Source organism: Heloderma suspectum, chromosome 1 (assembly GCF_057233095.1).
Source record: "Heloderma suspectum isolate Gila_16-S chromosome 1, 16-S_ref, whole genome shotgun sequence".
NCBI classification, from domain to species: Eukaryota; Metazoa; Chordata; class Lepidosauria; order Squamata; family Helodermatidae; genus Heloderma; species Heloderma suspectum.
The window spans coordinates 374,014,857-374,039,170 of record NC_139458.1 but is presented as its reverse complement, the minus strand read 5'-3'; the positions used below and the strand labels follow the sequence as shown (position 1 = coordinate 374,039,170).

The following is a 24,314-nucleotide window of genomic DNA, read 5'->3' as shown; positions in this document are numbered from 1 at the left end:
AATGCATTTGTTGATTTATTCATTAGTTTTAAACTGCTTTACATTGGAGGTATTGTTTTTCATTGAAAAAATAGGCTAGAACTGTATGGGCAGTTCACAAGTGGGGGGAGGGGAACAGAAGTGAAATAGACATATAAGAAAGCCCTATTTAGAATAGCCTGAACAGGTCCCATAAAAGTTGCAAGAAGAGAGGGAGCAGAACATTGAAACTGACAGATTTAAAAGCTTCATTTAGTCTAGATAACAGGCTGTGTCTGGAGTCTATTTTAACTTAGTATAAAATCCGGATCCCCTATCCAATCTGAACTTGGGCAGGTGTGATGCCTTGTTGGGGGAAGGGGCTAGTAGAAGATATGTGATCTGGATGCAAAACACCAAACAGCGGAAGACTGGCTGGATCTTCTTTTGATATGTTTGGAGAAATGAAGGAACTAATGAATGAATGGAATTCAAATGAATGGAAAACAAAATAAATAAGACTTTTAAATGAAAATTAATGGAAAATTAAATAAATCCTCTCAGGTCTACCTTCATATGTTCACTTTACTTTCTAATTTAAAACTGTTAAAATAAGCTACATTAAAGAATGACAATATGATTTTTTTTGTTGCATACTGCTATATGCATAGATCTAGAAGTTATCACTGGAATCCCTCCTGAAATCCCACAAATAAGGGAAGCTATAACAAGGAAAGGTCGGCATCTATGTTTCCAGTTATTGAACCCATCAGGAACTGCTGTGACAACTCTGTCATACATACACAGAAGCAACCAGTTAGTTGTGGGGTTTTCTGATGGATATATTTCACTGTGGAATATGAAAAGTTTGAAGAAAGAGTAAGTATATGAAAAGTGGGGTATTTCTTTAAATGAAATAAACTGAAAGGCTTTATATGCTGATTATAGAAATTCTTGAAGTATATAAAATGTGTATTAGGCAGACCTTTTCTTAACAATATTACATTAAATGGCTTCTATAAACTGTAGAAATGGCTCAGTTATGTCAAATTTGTGAATTATACTATTTTGCTTAACAGCTTTTTAAAAAGGCAACTTAGAGCTGAAATAATTGAATTCCAGCCATTTTGTCCCTTTGAGTTGTTGTGGATAGGGCTGCACAATAATTAAGTAGGAGTACACAAATGTAAAGGTGATGGCTTTAATCTAGAGTTCCTGTGAGGGGAACTCTATTCACAGTAGCCTCCTGCTGGAGAAAGAGGCGGGGAAGAAATTTTCACTGATTCCTCCTTCCCTCTGCAGCCCCCTGAAACTCTGCTCCCATGAGTTGGGAGGGTTCTCTAGAAAAGTGTGGGAGGTGGCATGGGGATTGGAAGGGGGAATTGTCAAAAATCACTTCAACCCCCTTCCTTCAGTGGGAGCTGAACCCCACAAATGGAAGGGGTTCTTGGATCCCACCTTTATTGCAGGATAGTATTAATAACTTGAATAAGTTACCTCAAATGAGACACAGGGCAGATAAAACCATCCAATATTGAATGGCCTTTTTAAAAACAAGAGTTGTAATTGGGTTCAGTGATGGGTCTGCCTAGGTCCACCTTCTTCCAGTGTGGCTTTTTATGCCTCTGTTTCTGACACAGTGGAAGTTGCTACCACTAGAACTGAATATGATGTTGCAGAGTTACCCATCTATCTTTTCCTCTCCTCTCCCTTATTTAGGTATCACTCTCAGTTAGAAGGAGGTAGAATTCCTGTCTATGCTGCTACTTTTCAAGAACCTGAAAATGATCCTCGCAATTGTTGTTATTTGTGGGCTATTCAGTCAACACAAGAAAGGTGGGTGAAGACAGTTTGACAAATTTAGAAAATATAGGTGGCTGTTGTCAAGATTATAAATTGTATTAAGGCTAAGTCTTGTATTGTGTGGGTGAGTTTGCTTATCCTTCTGCTGACTTAACAAATAATTGGTTTATTGGATTCTGCATTCTTGTATGTAGTCTTCTGATTGGAATGAAGTGCTTGAGCAAACTCTAAACTTGTATAGTCAAATCTCTTTCAAAACAGTTCAGTAGTCTGAAATATAATTCTAGAATTAGGGTCTTAGTAATCATCAGAAACTAGTGAAGTGCCCTTGCAACTAGAAAGCTAGAGGTGGAAGGTTATGCACTGAAAACATTGCAGTGAAATAGTACAACTGCTATACAATTAAATAATAATTAACCCTTAAAAAATCTTTTTGTGACAGTAACTCATGAAGTAATATTACCTGACAAATAACAAAGGTGCTTAAGTTCTACATTAAAATCTTATTTCATTCTAGCGAAGGGGATATTGTGAGTTTACATCTACTGCAGTTGGCCTTCAGTGACAGACGGCGTTTGGCATCAGGACAAATCATGTATGAGGTAAAATACCAATGTGTTAAAATGCAATACTCTTTTTAACATGGTCTTAAGCTACATTATGCGAGCATGCTTCCACTCACACAACAGAAGTTTCCCTTTTCCTTATCCTTCCTGCAGCCGCCCCAAATCCTCCAGTCTGATCTACCAGTGGTGTTTGTTCTGCTCATGGAATGACAGTCTTGGATATAACCCATTGTTGACTACATTTGCCATTCATGCATTTATGCAATCTCTCAAATATGGAGTGGCTTTGCAGTTCTGAGTTTGCATTCTTATAAAATGAAAAAGTAAAATGAAATGTGTGTGTTGTAGCACTACACAACTGGACTGAAAAATAGGTGCAAACTAACATTCTTTGCCACACATATAAAATTGGCATTGAACTGATAAGCAGCTAAATAACTGCACAATTATTTATTGTATTTGGAGCATAAATCCTTAGGATGCAACCCTAAGAGCTAATTCAAATGTTGCACAGTCCTGACAAGGCCACAGGAATTGGAGCTTGTTGTAGCACTTGTAATTACCCTGAACTCAGTTGCATAGAGATTCACCAAGCCAGCACAGCAGAGCACATTCCTGGTGGTCACCATCATGGTGACCACGTGAATGAGACTGTCAGTGTGGTGAGCAGCTTTCAGACTTGAAGTATACAGAAGCTAATCCAGTGACCTCTGTATGATGTATATAGTATTTTTAATTGTCCCTAATGCATAATCTAAGTGACCAGCTTGTCTTGCATTAAAAAAAACCCATTACTTTTATCCCGGTTAGAATAAAAGTCAGACAGAAGCTCTGGCACTGTAATGAAAACACAGAACTAACTCCTGGATGTACTTACTTGTGTTTCTAAGCATGTATTTTTATTGCTTGTCAGTCATGGTTTGTGTATATATGAGTCTTGGTGAGGTTTTTTACAGTGCCCGAAGCATTTTGGCTAGCTTAGAAAGAACATTTACCTGTGGATTTATTTTTTTCCTTCCAGGCTCAATTCTTCAAATGCTTCCTTGTTTGCTGCATGCTTCAACATCTTGTCTCTTCATAAAGTGATTTTTCCCGCTTTTGTACCTTTTAATGTTGCTTTAATTTAAATAAAACGTTGTTTAAGGATTATAGTCATATGCTACTTTTACAGCTAACAAATAATTTGCCTGACATATTGGATTGGATTCATCACAGCAGTTGAAACCTCACAGCAATACATTCACATTATTTATTGATTCTGACTTGACACCCCCAGTCTCTTATTTTTATTTGACCTTACTTTTTGGGTTCTGTGTCTTTCAAATTGGTTACTTCCCTGACTTTCCCAGTAAATGTTGAGAGGCAGCAAACATTCCTTTTATTGTTTAATTCTAGTGCTGCATTGATTCTTCCATCATTTGCAGTAGTGTGTGTGTGTACATATATATAAATTTTTAAACAATAGGAAAACAGAAAGTTGACAATTATATATTAAAGTACTTTTCCTTAACTGACAAAAAATGTAATGACTTCTAATTCTCTCTGACAATAGTTAGCAATATTTCCTCACTCAGTTAATACCAACAGGTTTCTTGTCCAATCACTTGTCTATAACTTGCACTTATATCTTCATATAAATAAAAATCAGCCATGTCAGTGTTTTTATTTTATAGAATGTTCTTATGTGTCATTATACGTAATGTAATATGTTGTACAGCATACAACATCTTGCATAATCAGAACTCTGTATTCTGAGACAGGATATTCCTTTATTCCTAAAGCAGCTATAACAAGTTTTTATTTAACAATAGGCAGTATACAATGCTGGCAGTTGGCCAGCTCTAAACATATTGTGCTAGCGAGAATTTCACAAGAGGAAATTACCACTTGCCAGTAACCCAAGAAACTACCCGAAACCATTGCTTCTGGAATGGGACACATCAGCGAAGCTCACTTCCACAACCTCTGCAGACTTGTCCCATTCCAGAAGTGGTACTTTTAGGTAGTTTCTTGTGTTGCGCTAGCAAGCGCTACTTTCCGTTGTGCTGGCTGTTCACACTAGCACACCAGCAGTATTAGGTACTGCACTTTTTCTTTAAAATAACTCTGTAGGATGGTTGCAACATCTCCAAACAGTTTGCTGTGTTTCTGGACTGCTCTTATATTAAGGAAGGCTTTCTATATGCCTCTTGTCCTTAGAGGAAACAATTAATGTTTGTCATCCGTTCTAAAAATATAAAAGCTGTCAATATGTAGCATAGCTTAGGCAAAAAGGCTTCCTTCAGGCTTTTTTTGCACATCATACTAGGTAAGCCTTTTATTTAAAGCAATGTTGAACCTCACTGTACTGTGCCTTAATTGGGTAGCGTTTTCAAAAGTACTTCGGATACTAAGTTTAAGCATTCCTTTTTTATTAAAACTTCTTAATCTTGCTGATCTGTATACTGCACGCTGTTCTAGTGTAATCACTATGTGTTTTCCCCCCCAGGGTTTGGAATACTGTGAAGAAAGGTACAGTCTAGACCTCACAGGAGGAGTTTTCTCTTTGAGAGGGCAGACTAGCAATACTAAATTAATTGGTTGTCAAACTGTAGAAAAATTTCGAAGCCATGTTGACAGAGAAGATGGTATTAATGAAGGTTGGTATAGAACACATTTTTTTAAAACTTATTATTATAACTAGGAATGGGAATGCTTTCTCCGTAACTTTATAACTTTCTCCATAATGCCTTTCAAATGTAACAGTTCATATTAGTTTATCCCACAGGGGTTCTTTTGGGTTGCTGCTTTTGAACCATTTTAAACATTTATCAGAAGTAAGAGAAAGTTGTTAGATGAAGAAAGGATATCAAGGGGTGGGGACCATTCCTCCAGGAGCTTTCAGTGGAAAAACTTAGGAAAAACTGGATTTGAGTTTAGAGAAATAGCATACAAACTCTTCTGAAACCCTAATTCTTTGGATCCATCTTGTCAATTCTGGCTCCTGGTCGAGAAGCAAAACTCAATTTTTGCTCCTTCAACAGCTCTTTCATAGAATCACAAGGGGCCTACAAGGCCATCGAGTCCAACCCCCTGCTCAATGCAGTAATCCAAGTCAGAGCATCCCTGACAGATGGCTGTCCAGCCTCGTCTTGAATGCCTCCAGTGTGGGAGAGCCCACTACTTCCCTAGGAAATTGGTTCCATTGTCGTATTGCTGTAACAGTCAGGAGGTTTTTCCTGATGTTCAGCTGGAATCTGGTTTCCTGTTGCTTGAGCCTATTATTCCGTGCCCTGCACTCTGGGATGATCAAGAAGAGATCCTGGCCTTCCTCTTTGTGACAACCTTTCAAGGACTTGAAGAGTACTATCATCTCTCCCCTCAGTCTTCTCTTCTCAAGGCTAAACATGCCCAGTTCTTTCAGTCTCTCTTCATAGGGCTTTATTTCCAGTCCCCGATCATCTTTGTTGCCCTCCTCTGAACCCTCTCCAGTTTGTCTGCATCCTTCTTAAAGTGTGGTGCCCAGAACTGGACACAGTACTCCAGATGAGGCCTAACCAGTGCTGAGTAGAGGGGAACTAGTACTTCCTAGGATTTGGAAGCTATGCTTCTATTAATGCAGCCCAAAATAGCATTTGCCTTTTTTGCAGACACATCACCTTGTTGGCTCATATTCAGCTTGTGATCAAGAACCATTCCAAGATCCTTTCTGTAGCAAACAGCTGGTGACTCACAGCTACTGATAACTAGCAAATTCTCCCAATGTTCTTTTGTTATAGTAAATCTCCAAAACTATTTTTAAAGCCTTTTCACTGGAAGCTAGAAGATTTGACCAAGTCTCATGTGTACTTAATTTCAGGTAAACAAAGTAGGATTGGGATGCAAGTAGCTCGTGAAACTGGGAAAGCATGAGATTCAGATTAGTCAAAACTATACATCAAGTATTTTATCATATTGCACTGACACTTTTTTTAGCCTTAAAATTGTGATGCATATTCTGTGAAATTGAACTGTGTTTCACAGTTGCCAACACTTTTTACAACAGTTCCATCTCTTTCTTTCTTGCCCCGCCACCAGTCATATCACCTGACACAAGTGTTTCTGTATTCAGCTGGCAAGTGAACACCTATGGTCAAGGCAAACCTTCTACCTATTTAGGTATATTTGACATAAATCGGTGGTATCATGCTCAAATGCCAGATTCATTAAGGTAAGACTTAGCCATTATTTCATAGGTTTTCAAAAAGAATATCTAGGATAGTGTGAGCTTGACATCTTTTGTTTTTTTCTGCTTTCTCAAGGCCAGGGGAATTTCTACATAATTGTCCGTATTTTGCATTATGGTCCCTGGATGCTGTAGTGAGCATGACGTCTCCACATCGCATCTTGGATGTCTTGGTACATGAGCGAAGCTTTAGTCGTGGTGTGCCTCCTTCATATCCTCCACCTGAACAGTTTTTTAACCCAAGCACCTACAACTTTGGTATGTATACCATCAATTGCTTCTACAGGAACTACTGAGTAGAAAATTGGACGTGAAATTTATGTCCTATATAATTTCTAGCAGTTATGGCCATTGCTGTTGTGAGGTCCTTTCAAGGCAAGAAATGCACTGCCCTTACTCTATTTCAGAGAATCCAAACAATTTTTTAGTCACACCATGTCTGTTGCAATTTTTTTCCAGAATTCAGTTTTGTTGTTTTTTCAAAGGGAAAATGCACAGTACTGTATTTTAATATAGAATATTTGTGTCATAGGGTACCTATTGGCTGGTGCTGCTAAGTTCACTGGTGAAAAGTGCAGTTTTCCTTACAGTGTCTGGCTAATTTATTGTAATGTCAGTGGTACCATTGCTATAATAAGTTTTTCCATTCTGTTACTAGAAGGAGCATTCATGTAGTCATTTGAATAGAGGGTGGGAGGACAATGAACACCAGAAAAGCTGCTCCCTTTCTGCAGCCATTATTTTGCAGCTTTAAAAAATGTTTAGGCTGTGCACTTTTCTCCTCATGCTTGAGTGCCATAAGAAAGAGGTGTGCAAGGTGTTCTCCCCCCCCCCCGCGAAATTACCTGCCCCCATACCATAGATATGGAGCAAGATATTGCTTTGCTAGCCTGGTTGAGCACTACTAATGTATAGTATAATATAGTGCTATCATTAGTACAAACAGATTTTTAATTTTACTTAATCTGATAAACACATCAGATTGAATACTGGAAAATGGTGAACCCAAAATGCAAATGTTGATTAGTCACATGCTTTAAGAACCAGACTAGGCATGACACCATTCACACAATTCATAAGTGAATGAATGACTTTCTAGAAGTAAATTGCAGACGTGGACCCCCTGATCTGGATTTGGACTCGGGGGTCGGGGGGGAGAAGGAGGCTTTAACCATCTGTCTACTGTGATCCCCAGTCCAGATCTGGGGCCCTGTGTGTGCTATTTGCATTGCACAAAAAACCAGTTCACAGCAATGGAAGCATTTCTTCTAATGTAAATGTGAGGCATTAAGGCTCTGATCCAGGTTGGGATCAGTGAGGGACAGAGGTTTAAATTCCCCCCACATACACCCATCAGGTTCCCAATCAGAAGAGCCCGTGCCTGCTATTTACTTGTAAAATGCCCTAACATGGGTAATTTAAAAATATTTCTAATATCATTTTGCTCCTAAAGCAATGACTGTGGGGGAGGCATTTGGGCAAAGAAGCAATGCACCTAAAATGTCACTGCCTCTGAGACCATTACTCCCCCCTCCAAGTTGACTTCAGAGAGAGTGGGGCTTAGAAGCCCACAAAGCAACGGTGATAAGGAGGGATTTGCTGTATTTTGTGTTCAGGGAGATGAGCTCAGCTTCCTTTCTTTGGCAATTGCAAACCTCCTGTCCTGTTCTTGGCTAGTGCCTGTGTGTCCTCTACTGCCAGGGATATTTGCTGGCAGCAGAAGGAAATGTGCATGCTCTATCTGCTACTGGAACCATTCCGTGGTGGGAGGCAGTTTGAGACATCTTGACCAATATTTTCCTGCAAGGATAGGGTATCTCTAATGCTGGTAGAGACTAGTGTTGAGCAGTCAGCTTTGTGCTTGCCCAGAAGATCAGTTGAGGCTGCTGAGAGTATCAGCTTAGCACATGAAGGATGAAAATACCAACCTTCCACTAGCTGCTATGCCAGGACCCCAAAAATCCTCATTTTGGGGAAGAGGGACAGGGTAGCAGGGCTTCAGTAAAGATGGGGGCAACCCATCTGCACAGACATTGAAACACAACGTGTTTCTGCTGGAGAATTGTATGTTGTACTACAAGCCCAATGATACCTCTGCTAGAAATTATGCTCTCCACGATATTTCTGAGCATGGCCTACCAGTGCCCTCCAGTCTTCATTGGAGCCATCCACTACCTGTTACTCTGTTCTTTCCCTAAGATGAGGGGGTTTGGTCTTGGGGAAAGGAGATGGGGTAGCTTAGGGCAGAAACAGAGTTGAAGCAAAGGTGGGTTGTGCCTGCCTTTACCGATCCCAGGCTCTTCCCTGCTGGTTCGTCCCTGCTTTTCACCCAGGATAGAACTTCTTTGCTAGTTATTGCAATCTATCAATCTAACTTACCTCAAAGCCTTAACTTTTTGTACCTTACAGCTTTTTCTCTTATACTATTCATTCCTCTCCTGTTATTTAAAAAAAAAAAAAGGAAAGAAAACAGTCACAAATCCTGTAAGGAGAACAAGCGCTATTACTCATACTCACATCGTAAAAGATGAGAAATCTGCACAATGCAGCTGCAACCTCAGCTCCCAGTTGGGGATTTATTTCTCTGTCCATGACAGAGGTGAAACAAGCAGCAAGCACCAGCCTGGAGGCTCTGGCTGCTTGCTCAGTCTCACCACCAAGGAGCAGCCCAAACTGGTTTCCACAGCTGCAGGCACAAGTGTCAGGGCATTTGTCCACCGACTACGTCATCCTCTCTCAGGCTGACCCGGAACCGACCATAAAAATCTAGAGTCAGAGGAGAGCAAGCCGACCACATCCTGTGCTGACCACGTACAACCAAAGGGCACCAGGGCTGCGGGCAGGGCTGGAACTACCTCGCATTCCCGTCTCCTCTCAACCTCTTTCCACCAAACACAGGAGGTGGCCGTTTTGGATGGCAGTTTTGATTTCCATAGACAGGACGACCCCTCCACCTCCTTCCTGAGCTAACTAGAGGGGTCCCAGGTGTCTAGCTTCCCCTAAGATCAAGACCTTCTTCCAGATAGATGAACAGGTCCTTGCCTAACTCAAGAAAGCTCTTTTGGAAGAATTAACAGTTACTATATAATCAAGAGGACATTTCCAAGCATTGTGAGAAGCATAAACTCTTTAGACTCCTCTTCCCCTTCCCATCCCCGCACCAAGATCCAGACCTAGGAACAAAAATCCCAAGGAGAGTTAACCACATCATCAAGCTGATCCCACTATTCTCCAGCACTCATTTGCTGAATTAAGAGAAGTCTCCCCAGATCCACACCCCACAGCCAAGGGTGTCACCTACAGAAACAAGATACCTGAATTGGATATACATGTCCAGGACAGCGACTCTTCCATACTCCCTCCCCTGGGGGCGGGGGGGGGGGGGAATTCAGATAAAAGGGAATGGGAGTGGTCAGACATGGAAACAAGTAAGGATGTTCCCAATACCAGATTTTTCAATAGTGAGGATTTCCCACCCTTATTGTCAAAGGCCATTGCTTCTCTAGCCATAAAATGTGTGGAGCCAGAGAAAGAACAGAGAAACATCAGCCGATCTCAAGAGGAGCAGCCATGTTCCCCAGATCCTGCCTGCTTCCAGGAAGGTGCTCTTCCTCAACTCTCAGTAAACTAATGAACCAGGAGTGGTCTATCCCCCTGCAAAACAACAAGGGCACTGATACAGCCCAGCATCTTTGCATTCCCCCTCAGAATGTCATGGAAGAACTCAAGGCCTCTGTAATAGATGGCCCCATTGCAGTCCTACTTTCAGGTGCAGTCATGCCTAAGGATGAGGATGAACCCCTAAAAGACCAGGTTTTAGCTCTCCAGGCCTCAGCAGTTTGTCCATGTTTTGCAAGGGTGTCATCCTATGCATTGTAAACATAAATGACTTGAATCAAACCATCCTCTACAGAGGTCTGGTAAAATTGTCTAAATCCTTTGCTTTCATAGCAGATGCCACTCAGGACGCACTACAGTTTAACACTAAATCTATTGCAGCTAGTATGGTAGCACACAGGTCTATTTGGCTGAAACATTGGAACGTGGACTCATTCTCCAGAGCCAACCCAGCCATAGTGTCTTTTACGGGAACATATCTATTTGGTGAAAGAGATTTTAGTAGAGACCAGTGACAAAAAGGAGGTCATGCTGTCTTTTTTCTAAAAGAGAGAACGAGAAACCCTTTAGTAGACCCTTCTCTTCCTTTTGCAACACTGACTATTCTTCCTTTCATTCTGAAACTACAGATTCCCCACACCTGCATTGTCCAGGTCCCACTTCCAGCCCAGAGGCAATACCTCCTCCTCCAAACTTTCCACTCCTTTCCATGCCACCAAGACAGGACACCAGCAATTCTGACACCAGAGCGCCCTCAGTGGGTAGACGGCTTCACATCATTGCAACCACAAACTCCTGAGATCCTTCTCCAGGTTGAACTCCTACGGGGCATAAGCTCTCAACACCAAATGGCCGGAGTGAAGACTCTACACGTTTCTCCCAATTCCTCTCATAGCAAGGATCTTGCAAAAGGTCAAATAAAAGCAGGCAGAAGTCATCCTAATAGCCCCCTTCTGGTCCAGGTGACCTTAGTTCTTCAAAATCCTAAACCTAGCCCTCAGAGGACCCTGGTTCCTCCCTCTGATACCAGTTCTCACTCAAAGCCCAGTTCTCTATCCAAATCCAAGTTGGGTTCAGTTAGCTTCATGGCTTTTGAACAATGAGCCTACTCTGCCTTAGGATACCTCAACTTGATAATCACTATCTTGCTGGCCTCAAGGAAAGACTCCACTGTGCGTGTATATGAAACTTCCTCGAAAGCCTTCACCAGGTGGCATTAGACATAAAAAAACTGGAACTCAGTAGGCCTAAAAGAACTTCTGCTAATCCTCCAAGCAGGCCTTGATCTAGGTCTCAAACGGGTATCGTACGCAGGCAAACTTTGGCTATTTCCTCAGTGCATCCAAACCTGGGTGTTCTCTGCTTAGCTCCTATCCTCACATCAAGTGTTTCCTAAGGAGGAGGGCACACTCTTAAGTCTACCACCAGTCCACATATTTCCATCCTGGAGCCTGCCAGTCATTTTACCTGCTCTGACTGAAGCACCTTTTAGCCGTGAAAAACAGTACCTCTCAGATTCCTGTCGCAGAAGATGTTCCTCGGAGCCATCACCTTGGCATGAAGGATTTCCGAACTCCCAGCACTGTTGGTTAGAGAAAGTCTCATCACCTTTCAAAAGGACACAGTCATCTGGTGACCAGACCCTACCCTTATCCCTAAAGCAAATACCATCCTTCATAGAGCATGGGAGTTAATTCTAACTTCTTCTGTTCTTACCCTTATCCCCCGGAGAAGGACTGGCACAGGTTAGATGTACACAGGGCAGTCAAAATATCTCAAAAGAACCACCTCTTTCAGAAAGTCGCATTCACTCTATCTCTTTCTATCCCACAGCTAAGGGGGGAAAGGTATCCAGATCAATCTTAGCCAGATGGCTTAAAGCCTGTATTTTTTTCCAGCTTATGAAGCTTCACACCTCCCAAAACCTGTTAATGACACTGCACGTTCCACTAGGTCAGCAACTACATCGGCAGCCCTCAGTGCACACCCCTCCATGGTGGAAATCAGTAGGGCTGCAACATAGAAAAATCGAAATTCCATCATGAGGCATTATAAAATAGACAGCAGCAGCCTCAGCAGAGATCTCCTTCAGCAGGAGGGTCCTCCAACTGGTAGTATCCTCACACTAATACACTGATCTCACATACCCACTATGTGAGATTAGTGTATTAGCACTAAGCTTTAGCATATCTCGTTGTAGGATGCCTTCTTCATACCAATCTGAAGAATGGAATATTGGTTACTTACCAAGAAGGTTCCTTCTGGGATGGTGTGCAGAAGGCATCCCAGCCACAACCTACATATTTCAGAGGTAATACTGTAATCATCTGGAGTCACCAGCCTCTGTGCCTACCTGAACCTGGTCTTGTTCTGGGGTTCTATCTAGGCTCACTATCTTTAGTATACTCTCCTCCCTTCAGTGGTTGTGTTTCTCTAAGCTATAGCCATGAACGGAACTGGCAGGGAGGAGCCTGGGACCGGTAGACTAAACAAAAGTCTGACCACATGGTCCCTGCTTTTTCTGGGTAATAGAGAGAGCTAACCTGTTTGGGGTTGCTTCCGCACGCCAACCCAGAAAGAACCTTCTTGGTAAGTAACCAGTGTTCCGATCTCTATAGATAGATATAGATCAGGGGTGATGAACCTGTGGTCCTCCATTTTATTTATTTATTTATTTATATACCGCCCAATAGCCGAAGCTCTCTCCATAGGATGATGGATTCTGTCTCTCATTGACCCTGACCATTGGTCATACTGGCTGATGAAAGTTTGCATCCAACACGGGTTTCCATCCCTGTTCTAGAGAAATGTTTGAGTCTTGTTCAAAGAAAAGGAAGCAAATATGGGACTTGCGTAACTTCAGCTAAACGAGTATTATTACTATTTCACCTTGCTGGCAATGTTGATTCTAACTAAATACTCTGCTTCACAGATGCAACTTGTTTGCTGAACTCTGGAGTTCTTCATGTGACTTGCACAGGATTTCAAAAGGATGTAAGTTTTAATAATCTGTTGCTCTTATTAAAATGCTCTTCGTATTTGCATCCTTACCTGCTTTTGCAACTCATAAATGCTAAACGCCAGTTCTGCCTGGCAATTTTATTTCTAAGATGCCTGAGAAAGATAACCTGAAACATCCATGCCAAGAAAACTACAAAGTCTACTGCTACACTGTACACACATCAATTCAGTATACTCTTAACTTTGGGCTTCAGCAGTGGGGCACCTTACTGTCCTGATTAAAGAAATAATTAAAATTAAGATTTTCCTTACTGGCAATGAGAATCACTTCAAAGTGAAGCTCTGGCCTCCAGCCACAGCCATCTTCATTTCCCCACAATGCCTCTGGGCCCCACATGGACCCAAAGACATTCTTTAGGAAATTAAGATGACCAGCAGCTGCAGGCCAGAGCTTCACTCTGCAGTGCGGTCAGCCATCTAGCAAAAGAAAAAAATAAGAAAAGGAAAAGGGACCTGTTGCATGATAAGTGGAGAGTGTTTTAGTGAGCGGTGGGGGGGGGGAACGTGATGGGGAAGGTATCGGGAAACCGGGGGTGGGGGAAGACTGGGAAGGCCAAGGGGTTAGTGCGGGTAGTGAGATGCTGGAGGGAGGATACCAGGAAACCAGGGGTGGGGGAAGACTGGGAAAGCCGAGGGGTTAGTGCAGGTAGTGGGATGCTGGAGGGAGGATACTAGGAAAGCCAGCATGGGGCAGGGGGATGGGATAACCAACATAAGCAAGCCTAGGGAGGGTAGCAGGAGGCAGGGCGTAGCAGGGAAAATGGGGATGGGGTGGGAAGGCCAGCAGATCACAGTGGGGAGCATTCATGTCTTTACTGATGAAAATCGGATAGGATCTGTCAAGGTAACCTCCTTATAGTCTAATTCATCCCTATAATGGGACCTCAACTAGAAATAGGCTTGTAAATGCAACCATATGAAATATAATATTAATACAAATTATGTAATTTTGCATTTTAATTATCCCTTACCCTCTCATCCTGCATACCATGTAAAGTAAAGACCATCAATAAAGAATTGTTTAAATATAACAGAAGCAGGAAACCAGCTAGGGAGGCAGTTGGATCATTGGATGATAGTGGAGTTAAAGGAGTACTAAAAGAAGATAAGGAGACTGCAGAGAACCTGAATGAATTTTTTTCATCTTCCTTCACTGCAGAAGATATAGGACAGATACCTGTGCCTGGGCTGATGTTTTCAGGAAGGGAGTCTGAGGAACTGAGGCAAATAATGGTGACAAAGAATGAAGTTCTCAACCGTATTGATAAAATGAAAGTTAATAAATCACTGGGCCCAGATGGTATCCACCCTAGAGTTCTTCAAAAACTCAAGTATGAAATTCCTGGACTTCTAACAAAAATATGTAACATGTCCCTAAAAACAGCCTCTGTACCAGACCACTGGAGAATGGCCAATGTAGCACAATTTTTTAAAAAGGGATTGGGGGGAGGGGGGTGTAATTACGGGCCGGTTAGCTTAATGTCTGTTCTGGGTAAACTGGTTGAAAGCATTATTCAAGATAAAATTAGTAAGCATATAGCAGGATTAGCCCTGCTGAAAAAGAATCAACATGGTTTCTGCAAAGGTAGATCCTGTCTCGCAAAACTTTTAAAGTTTTTGAGAGTGTCAATAAACGTGTGGACAGGGGTGATCTAGTAGATGTTGTTTACATGGACTACCACAAGGCCTTTGACAAAGTCCCTCAGCAAAGACTCCTGAGCAAACTTAGCAGTCATGGAATAAGAGGAGAGGTCGTCTTATGAGTCAGTAACTGGTTAAAGAACAGAAAGCAGAGAGTAGAAATAAATGGTAAATTCTCCCAATGGATGGATGTAAACAGTGGGGTCCCACAGGGGTCTGTATGGGGACCAATGTTTTTATTGATAAATAATCTGGAATTAGGAGCAAGCAGTGAAGTGGCCAAGTTTGCTTATGACACCAAATTATTTAGGGTGGTTAAAACAAAAAAGGATTATGAGGGACAGTTTGGAAAAAGGATCTTTCCAAACTGAGAAAGGGCATCAAAATGGAAAATGTGGCTCAGTGTAAGCAAGTGTAATGTGGTGCACATTGTGGCAACAATTCCCAACTTTAGAAGCTGATTGGATCTGAGCTAACAGTGGCTGACCAAGAAAGGCATCTTGGGGTTGTGGTGGGCAGCTTAATGAGAATGTCAACCCAGTGTGCAGCCGCTGTGAAAAAGGCAAATTCCACGTTACACATAATTAGGAATGGAATTGAAAATAAAACTGCCAAGTTCATACTCCCCTTATAGAAATCTATGGTTTGACTGCACTTCAAATACTGTGCACAGTTCTAGTCACTATATCTAAAAAAGGACATTGTAGAATTGGGAAAAAGTGCAGAAAGGGCAATTAAAATGATCAAGGGGTTGGAGCAACTCCCCTATGAGGAAAGCTCATCCTGTGAAGCTGATTAGTGGGAGATTCAGGACAGATAAAAGGAAGTACTGCTTCACACAGCACGTAGTTGAACTATGGAATTCACTACCACAAGATGTAGTGATGGCCACCAATTTGGATGGCTTTAAAGGGGATTGGACAAATTCGTGGAGGAGAAGACTATCGATGGCTACTAGTCCTGAAGACTATATGCAACCTCCAGTGTCAGAGGCAGTATGCCTATGTACACCAGTTTCTGGGGAACATGGGTGGGAGGGCGCTGTTGCACTCATGTCATGCTTGTGGGTTTCTTGTAGGCAGCTGGTTGGCCACTGTGTGAACAGAATGCTGAACTAGATGGATCCTTGGTCTGATCCAGCATGGCTCCTCTTATGTTCTTAATTACCTCCAAACAAGTGAACGGACGGGCAAAGTAGGGATGGAGTGTTCTGTCCCTCTGTTGCCAATCCACTCTTTCTAGGCTGTGGAATTTTGTTTTACTAGCGTGCTTCTTATTCGTAAGAGGGTCTGGCTCTGTTCCTCCTCCATCAGCCCTTCTTAGAGATAAAAAGCAGGCAAGTAACTTCTGTGGGCTTATTTTAAAAGCTGACAGGCTATATAGCTAAGAGTGTAAATGAACTAATTAGTCTACTTTGAAACACAAAAGTATACGTAAGAGTCTACGTAAATAACCACTTCCAAAAGTGTTCAAGGAATTACAATAACTGTGACAATTTAGGGACAGAAAGGCACCAAGACTTAAACATTTCCCCTCCATTTTTCATTGCTTAAATCACTTTTTAATTGCATCTTTCAGTATGTGTTTTGTTCTTTGCCTTTTCTTTGGTGATTCTCTCTCCTTTTAATGCAGCTACTCATAAGAAAATATCTAATTTTGCATCTATCTGAGGATTAAGTATTTGATTTGGAAAGGCAAGCTCTACAGTAAATCATACTGAGTTAAATATTATTTGTTTGTGGCTTAGACTAGATTACTACAAAAAAATTGCCTGAAAGGTACTGAAGATATGCACTGCTAACTATAGGACTATTGTAGAGAGAGTGAGAAAAAGAGCATGTGATGGGTTTCTTTCCTTAATTCTGTCTTTGAATGCCTGAACTACTGCCTGTTCACACTTGAGGCCATTCACAATCAGTCTGATTTTGTTTGGGAAGCAACTTGGAGAATTAAATGGGAATAATTTAAATATAACCACTCCACCTTATAAGATCTGGGAGTGGGCTTGATGAGGAAAAGGGATTGTAACAAGGTAATTGAGAACTTCAGACACCTGACTGCAAAGTAAATAGCCTATAAATGAATCTGCAGCCATTAATAAAATTTGGAGTCTTGCTACTTCAGTGATTTGTGGATCTTGTAAACTGGCTATCTTCTGTGTGAGCGGGGGTGTTATACCATGGTTGCAAGCAAGATTGCAAGAGTGACACCAAGCAGTTTTCCTCCTGAAAATGCTTCATACAGACTTGAATGCTTTTTACCTTGAGGGCTTGGGGGTGGGGGGTTTACCCCACCCTGAAGACCTGTTTATGGAAGGAGACCCTCCAGTTTGGAATTTGCTGTGAATTGTAGTTGGAAGGAAAAATTGGCACTCCATTCCTATGTGTGTACAGAAGCGCTTTCTGCTTAGTCATTGGATTCTTTGGATTCCAGTCTGCGTGTAGTTCCAGCTGTATGGGGCGTACACTTTCCAGTGCCAGCATATCCCTGAGGCAATAGTGCTGGCAAGCAGAGGCTCAACACAGTTCAGCAAGACACTGAGTAGGGAACGTTTAAGCGTTGATGAATCTCAGTTGAGTGTGCCATAGCAAAGAGATTTTCAATGGCACTCACTTGAGAACAGTAACACAACCTTGCAAATAAATCCACCAAGTTACTGATGCTCAGATTTTCCTAACCTGTTCATACATATTTATGTTGTCATTTGTAACCGAAGAACAAAAACAATGACTTCCGTAAAGCTTCCCTGCATGGTTACAGAAACATGAAGGAAAGGTGGCAAACATAATTTTCCCTCTGACTTTATTTTGGCAAGGATTTCTTAATCTTTTTAATGACTAGTGACTTCGCAGCTTTCTCCTGGCAGTTTAATTGCTGTCCTAATAAATAATTGTTTGTGGTTAATTTCAGACCTTGCATTTCTTAAAAAAATCTGGTTGTTCCTTAAATGAAGCTATTCCTGACGGTTATAATAGATGTCTTGTAGCTGGTTTGCTTTCTCCAAGATTTATTGATGTTCAGCCTTCGAGCCTGAGTCAGGTGAGTCTATGATAAATATGTGAGTGAAAATGTAGCCTTTCCATTGTGTCTTTTTTTTTTTTTTACATCCAAATCTAGTTTAATTCAGTTAGGGCGCAATCCTATGCATGTTTAGACAGAAAAAAAGTCCTACAACTCCCAGCATGTCCCAGATAGCCATGGCTGTCTGGGGCCTGCTGGGAGTTGTAGGACTTTTTTTCTGTCTAAACATGCATAGGATTGCACCCTTATAGTCCCTGATCTAACCAAGATATCCACTTTCAAAATTAGGTTGCCATATGTGTATCAAGGCCTCACTTGAATTGGCTGGATACATCATTTGGTGATGGTGCACACATCCTTATCTGGGGCCAGTGTCGTACATTGCAAGTGAACAGAGCTGGCTTTTAGCCTCTGTACTGAAGTGGTTGTCATTGGTGCCGTGAAATGCATTTATACTGATATTGGTGCATTTTATTACTACTTTTTTTTTTTTTTTTTTTTAAGGAAGAGCAGTTTGAAGCTGTATTATCAGCTGCTATCCAAACTAGTTCTTTGGGGCTCCTCACTAGCTGCATCAAACAGTGGACTGCTGAAGGTAAGTAAATTTTGCTATTTGATTAAATTATGTTTTAGAAACTAGAATTTCTGCTCATAACTTCTGCTTTTGGTTTTTCTAAGAGCAACCAGATTCTGCCCCAAACTTGCATTTTGTTCTTGAATGGACATGGAATAAAGTGGTTAACACAAAAGAAGACTTTGTTCGTCTATGTAAGTAATATAGTGTATTTTGGAACTATGTACGTCAAACCATTATATGCTGAATGTATTCAATAACTGGGCTGGGTTATTGGTTCATTTAGCAATGTTAAGAGGGCACCTTCAACTTCCACTCTAAACTAATATTGTCATAATCTTTGTTTTTTGTCATAAGGTGTCCCACTATTTGATGGATCATCTAACTTTATTGATCCACAAACTCTACAGTCTCTGCAGCACTGCGAGTTGCTTCTTAGCAACCTTAGCACAGTTTTGAACTGTTTCGTAATGGAAGCACAGGAATTGACAGAAAAAGGTGTGTGAGATCAAATCTAAGGTGCACGTTTTGTGTAACTTTCTAATAAATAGGAACCTTATAATCTTTTCTTCCTTCCGTAAAGGCAGTTCATAAATGTTTAGATACAGCTTCTCTAGTTTCAGCTCCTTGGTGGGGGAAGGGGTGCATTTTTCTTTTAATACCAAAAGTATTAAAAGGGTCTGATCCCCAAACACTGCACATTAATACCCAAGGAGATTACGTGAAAGCATAGGCAGCATATCTAGCCTTCATTCTTGGTCTTGAAGAAGGGTTTATGTCCCTGGGTAGTTCCCCTGCCTTGGCAGCTGATTTGGTATCTTTTACAGCCACATTTGGGCTGAAGATGGTGTTCCCCCACATCAGTCTGAAGGGTTACCCTCTGCCCACTAAGATGAAGGAGAGAGTGCAGTTCCAAATAAACTCTTACCACTATAGTAAACAAGGGATAGAATCTTTTCAGAGCTACCAACGGCTATAAAAAGGTTGCTGCAAACTGTCATATATTGCTTTCCAAAGATGCACTGTGCTTAAACTCCTGTGTTAATCCCCTTTCAGGCATTACAGATCTAACAAACAAGCAGGTTGTAACGAGTCTCCTTTCACAGTACGTACAAGTGGTCATCTGGTTCTGTCGATCCAGCCTTCTTCCAGAAAGTTTAGGTAAGCTTTTAAGAAACAGTGTTTAAGTTCTCAGACACAGCAACTATTTTTTCTGTTTTAACAAGCGGGGTGCAAGTTCTACATAGATACTACTTTCAGAATAGTAGTAAGTGACAGTAGATTCTGTGGCAATTGTTGATGTGCACTATCTCCTGGCTTGTAGTTGGGTAGAACATCTAAAACAAATGCATTTAAATATATGCATTGTATCCAGTGTTAATCCTAATTAAACTAAACCCATTGTGTATTTTGTAATCAGTTGGAATTGTTTTATCGAACTGGTTTTTAAAATGAGTTTTCATCTCTTGCGGGTAGATGAAGATATGGAATTGTCAAAGCCTTTCTATAATTATCAACATATACAACGCTTTTATGCCAACTGTCGTCAGAAACTGGAACGCTTATCAAGGTAAAGGCTTTCTAAAGGAATTTTCAAATCATGTCATAACAGAGGGTTTTTGCTAACTGTCAGAGGAAGAGGCAGCAAGGTATAGGCAAGACAACAAGGGACTGGCTTGCAATACAAAAATGGCTGATATTTGCCTAGAGGTATCTAATATTTGTAAAATCTTTATGTAAATATTTTATACAAGTGCTATCATTCTGTGTGTTGCCTTGTTGAAGTTGTTCCCCTTTCGTGTATTGTCTGTTAATCGTAAGCCATTCTGACAAGGATCTATTGCAGCATTTAATAAAATGCTACATACTTGGTAAATAATATGCAGATACTTTTTAAATCCATGGAAGCTTTTAAGGGTCTTGCAGAACAATCTTCTGCAGAGGTCCTGTAGACTAACTGGTTCAACATTTAAATTCTCTGTGTATGTAGTAGAAAGAGACAAAGAAACCTAAATCACACAATCTATTTAATATAAATTTTAAATGTGCTTGTAGCACTTGGGAATTGCGTTGTTTTTACAGCATTACTTTTCATTCATGTTACAGAGGCAAATGGAACCCTGATTGCCTGATGATTGATGGAATGATTTCCCAGTTAGGTGATTCAGTTGTGAACTTGTGGCAGAGAGATGATGGAGGAACAGGGAAATATCCACCTCCTACATTACATGTAAGTATGACTGGTAAAGGTTTGCTAAATTTTAACAAATGAAATACCTGACTATGTGTTCTACATTATAGGCGCTGCTTGATCTCTATTTATTAGAAAATATTGAAGAACTCTACAAGCATGCAACTGTATCCTTTCAAAGATTTAAAACATGACATCACAGTTATTCCAAAAATAGTGAGATTAGCCTTCTATTAATTTGGCAAAACACTCTTTAGTGTGTAGAACTTAAAGCACAATGTTAAGAGAACTGGGTACGATGTTCTGAAATGCCCAGGAGCAAGGAAGTGCAAAAAGAAGAAGTGGAAGAAGAGTAATATCTGCCATCTGAGGGAAGAATGGCAACCTTAACATTGTGCCATGACATGAACTGGATAGCCAGTACCATCAGCTGTGCATGTATTGCACATCATAACCAAGGTTCTCAATTATATTACATTCTTTAAAAGCTTTCAATTTTACTTTTCTTTCTCTCTCCTCCCCACCTTACAAAATAAATTAATTGCAGGGATTATTTGTTGGGCTTGATAATTTCACACTTCTCCATATAGACTATTTGCACAAGAATTCATGCAATTCTATAATAGGTTCTGTAACAGTTCTCATACTTTAACTCAAACAATAAGCTGTACAAGCAGAAGAATAAATTTGAACTAGTACAAGATGTTAGTAAAATCACTGGAAACTATGGAGAAGCTATCAAAATGCATGAACATCTTTCAAGCCTAGGAAACTGCATTCTGTTCTACGCATTTAGAAAGAATTAGCATCTTTGTGTTACTCTGTTAAACAGTGAGGTTAAATATGGATTTAATATTTAATGAAGAATGATCTTTTAAAACCTGAAAACTGCAGGAAAGATAGTTTTATAAATGGGAATGTTCTCTTTTCTAGCACTTCACTGGTAATTAGCTTATGATTGACCTTAATACTTTAATTAGACAATTTATTTATTACTGGACATCATGCATTCCTGTCCAAACAGGAATGACACTTCAGTGGATGCTTTCCCAACTGCCTTTGCAGTTCCTTTAGGTCTGGTTAACCTTATCCAGGGTTTTTGGTGTTTGGATCACAATGACTATGAGGTATGTGTATAAAGTGACAGTTCAATTTTCGTAGAAACAGGTAGAAAGGGAAGAAAAAAGGAAAATGTATAACATGAGCACTAGTCAATTAATATATATAGCTGGAAGCATTCATTCTTAACAGTCCAGTATCACCAGAGCTTAAGAGAATCCTATTGTCTTATCATAATGCTTCTGTTCTACTTTCTAGTGCAATGGTTAGTATGTATGTGGTGCAATGACTTCTGCACTCTTATCATAGCGTTAGGCTGATATACGTGTCAGACTAGGATATTGCTGGTGCAGAAGTGTGCGTTATGACTTTTACACTGGTAACAGGTCCTTTCACTAGGTGAACACAGCAGAATTGTTGCAGTGAAACACACAGCACAATATAGCATGATGGGGGAAATGGTGTTAGTGTGTTTTAAGATCCTTGCACTGCTGCTGGCTTTTGCTTTCATTTTTGTATTCTGTTTTAAACATTTCAAGGTTTTAATATTTTGTGTTGTATTTATGGCTTTAAGTCTTGTTTTGTGAATGCTCAGAGAGCTTTGGCTATTGAGCAGTATAGAAATGTAATAAATAAGAACATTCACCTTTGAGTTGTCCTAAAGGATTTGATCACCAAAGTGCCAGCTGTATTGATGCAAATTAATCTGCTTAAGACCTGATAGCACTGTATGGCAGACCTAGCCCATTTATACTGTGTAGGATGCTTCTGTAGCTAGATTTGTTCATTTGACATCAGATATGTATATCTAAGGATTAGCGTATAAAGCAAATTCCATATTGCTTTCAGATTCAGTACAGAAAACATTAATAGTATGTCTTCCATTTGGTTGATTGCTCGTTGTACTGCTTGAGTTTTCCCAGCCACCTGCTAAAATGAGGACAGCATTCTCATTTTAACAAAGCTCTTTTGCGTGGCAGGCTTTTGAGCCCAGAGGTGGTCCTAGAGGTTGAAGAGACTCTCCGCAGTGGTATTCTATTAGGTAGAAGAGATTAGCACTGGGAGGGAAGGTTAACTGTACACATGGAACTCTGGATCCTGCGTACCTAGATCTTTGGGGCCTGGCTACAATTGATAGAAAGGTGCATCTAATATAGATGCTGGTTCCAGTATCATTATAATTTGTATTCTATTTGTCGTCTTCAACTCTTGCAGAATTCTCTGACCTATCTGTTTCATCCAGCTACAATCAAATTGCCTTGGCAACACATGAGGATAATTCAAGCACTGATGTGTCAAGGGGAACACAGGCGAGCTCTCCGATACATACAAATGATAAAGCCATCAATGATGAGCAGCAGCGAAGTTGCACTTCACCTTACCGTCTTATTATTTAACAGGTGAAAAATTGATGCCCTTTGGTATTAGTTTAATTAAAATAATGCCAAATTAAAAACAAGATATCAGATCTTATTTTGACAGTATTGCTGTTCCTTTTTGGTATACATTTTGGTAGTGAAACACTTGGAGCATCTTTAGAAGTAGTTTTTTAATGTGGTTTTTCTGTAGCAGAAAAATCTGGCACAACTTTAATTTGCATTTCAAAAATAAATTTCAGTTGTATGGTGGAAGCTTGGAGTGTGTTGCGGCAGTATTCTACCCGGTTAAATGTAGAAGAGATGCTTAAACACGTATATGAAATCTGTCAGGAGCTGGGACTGATGGAAGATTTGCTAAAACTACCATTCACAGAAACTGAACAGGTAAGCTTGCTTAGGAATAAGATCTCAAAAGTACAATTCTCCAAAAAAAAAAAAAAAAAAGGTGATTGAAAGCATCATTAATATGGTGACACTACATGTGTGTGTTTTCATAATTAGGCCCTAATTGCTCTAGAAAAGGGAATGTAATATTCTAAATTTATTTTTCTAGGAGTGTCTTGAGAAGTTCTTGCAGACAAGCACCGGTGTTAACAATCATGAGTTCCTCTTAGTTCACCACCTTCAGCGTGCCAACTATATTCCAGCACTGCGGTTGAATCAATCACTGAAGACTAATCTCATGGTAAACCTTAACATTCAGTTGGACATGACAGAAATTAAACTGGTTTTACTTTTGAAAAGTTGCTTTGATACGCAGTACAAAGAAGATGCTATTTCAAGCTAAGTACTAAAAAAATATCTGAATGTGTACTTGAAAAGACAAAATTATCTAGAGCTGACACTTGTGAAATTCACAGGCCAGTTCGGGGAAAAAGGGGATCACACTTGGTGCTAAAATTAGTTTGCTTAACTTTAATTTCCAGGTTCTGATTTGAGATAACACGTCTGGTACAAATGGTCTCGTGTAGCATATTGTAGCTTTAAACTAATGATGAACATATATGTACAAGTGGGGAGAAAAAGTTTGTGAACCATAATGATGATTACAGAAATTCCATAGTTTTACAATAATAGCCTTCTTGAATTAAAAGCAGTCCTTTTCTAAATATCCTAAAGGGTTTACGCTAACCAATTCTGTGTCTTGTGAATTAAAACAATGTGTAAATTAGGCAATGAGTACTTAAGAGTCAGGTTATGTGCAAAAGTAAGTGAACCCCTGGTTGCATCAGCTCAGTTAAAAGGAATAATTAGAATCAGGTGTTTAAGTAGTTAGGTA

The 24,314-nt window shown here is 40.4% G+C and overlaps 1 protein-coding gene across 5 annotated transcripts in view; it reads left to right on the top strand.

The window, feature by feature from the left end:
* AHCTF1 (AT-hook containing transcription factor 1) overlaps positions 1–24,314 on the top strand; it is a 78,965-nt gene that overhangs the window by 20,440 nt on the left and 34,211 nt on the right. For all 5 annotated transcript variants that reach the window (XM_084828301.1, XM_084828298.1, XM_084828302.1 and 2 more), the window contains exons 5-23: positions 630–837; positions 1,678–1,794; positions 2,279–2,363; positions 4,816–4,966; positions 6,384–6,516; positions 6,608–6,789; positions 13,082–13,143; positions 17,722–17,850; positions 18,337–18,427; positions 18,511–18,600; positions 18,764–18,904; positions 19,463–19,567; positions 19,883–19,976; positions 20,513–20,636; positions 20,708–20,764; positions 21,578–21,724; positions 22,872–23,056; positions 23,275–23,419; positions 23,589–23,720. In XM_084828301.1, the coding sequence (XP_084684427.1) occupies positions 630–837; positions 1,678–1,794; positions 2,279–2,363; positions 4,816–4,966; positions 6,384–6,516; positions 6,608–6,789; positions 13,082–13,143; positions 17,722–17,850; positions 18,337–18,427; positions 18,511–18,600; positions 18,764–18,904; positions 19,463–19,567; positions 19,883–19,976; positions 20,513–20,636; positions 20,708–20,764; positions 21,578–21,724; positions 22,872–23,056; positions 23,275–23,419; positions 23,589–23,720 (2,378 nt within the window). The remainder of the gene's footprint in view (positions 1–629; positions 838–1,677; positions 1,795–2,278; positions 2,364–4,815; positions 4,967–6,383; positions 6,517–6,607; positions 6,790–13,081; positions 13,144–17,721; positions 17,851–18,336; positions 18,428–18,510; positions 18,601–18,763; positions 18,905–19,462; positions 19,568–19,882; positions 19,977–20,512; positions 20,637–20,707; positions 20,765–21,577; positions 21,725–22,871; positions 23,057–23,274; positions 23,420–23,588; positions 23,721–24,314) is intronic.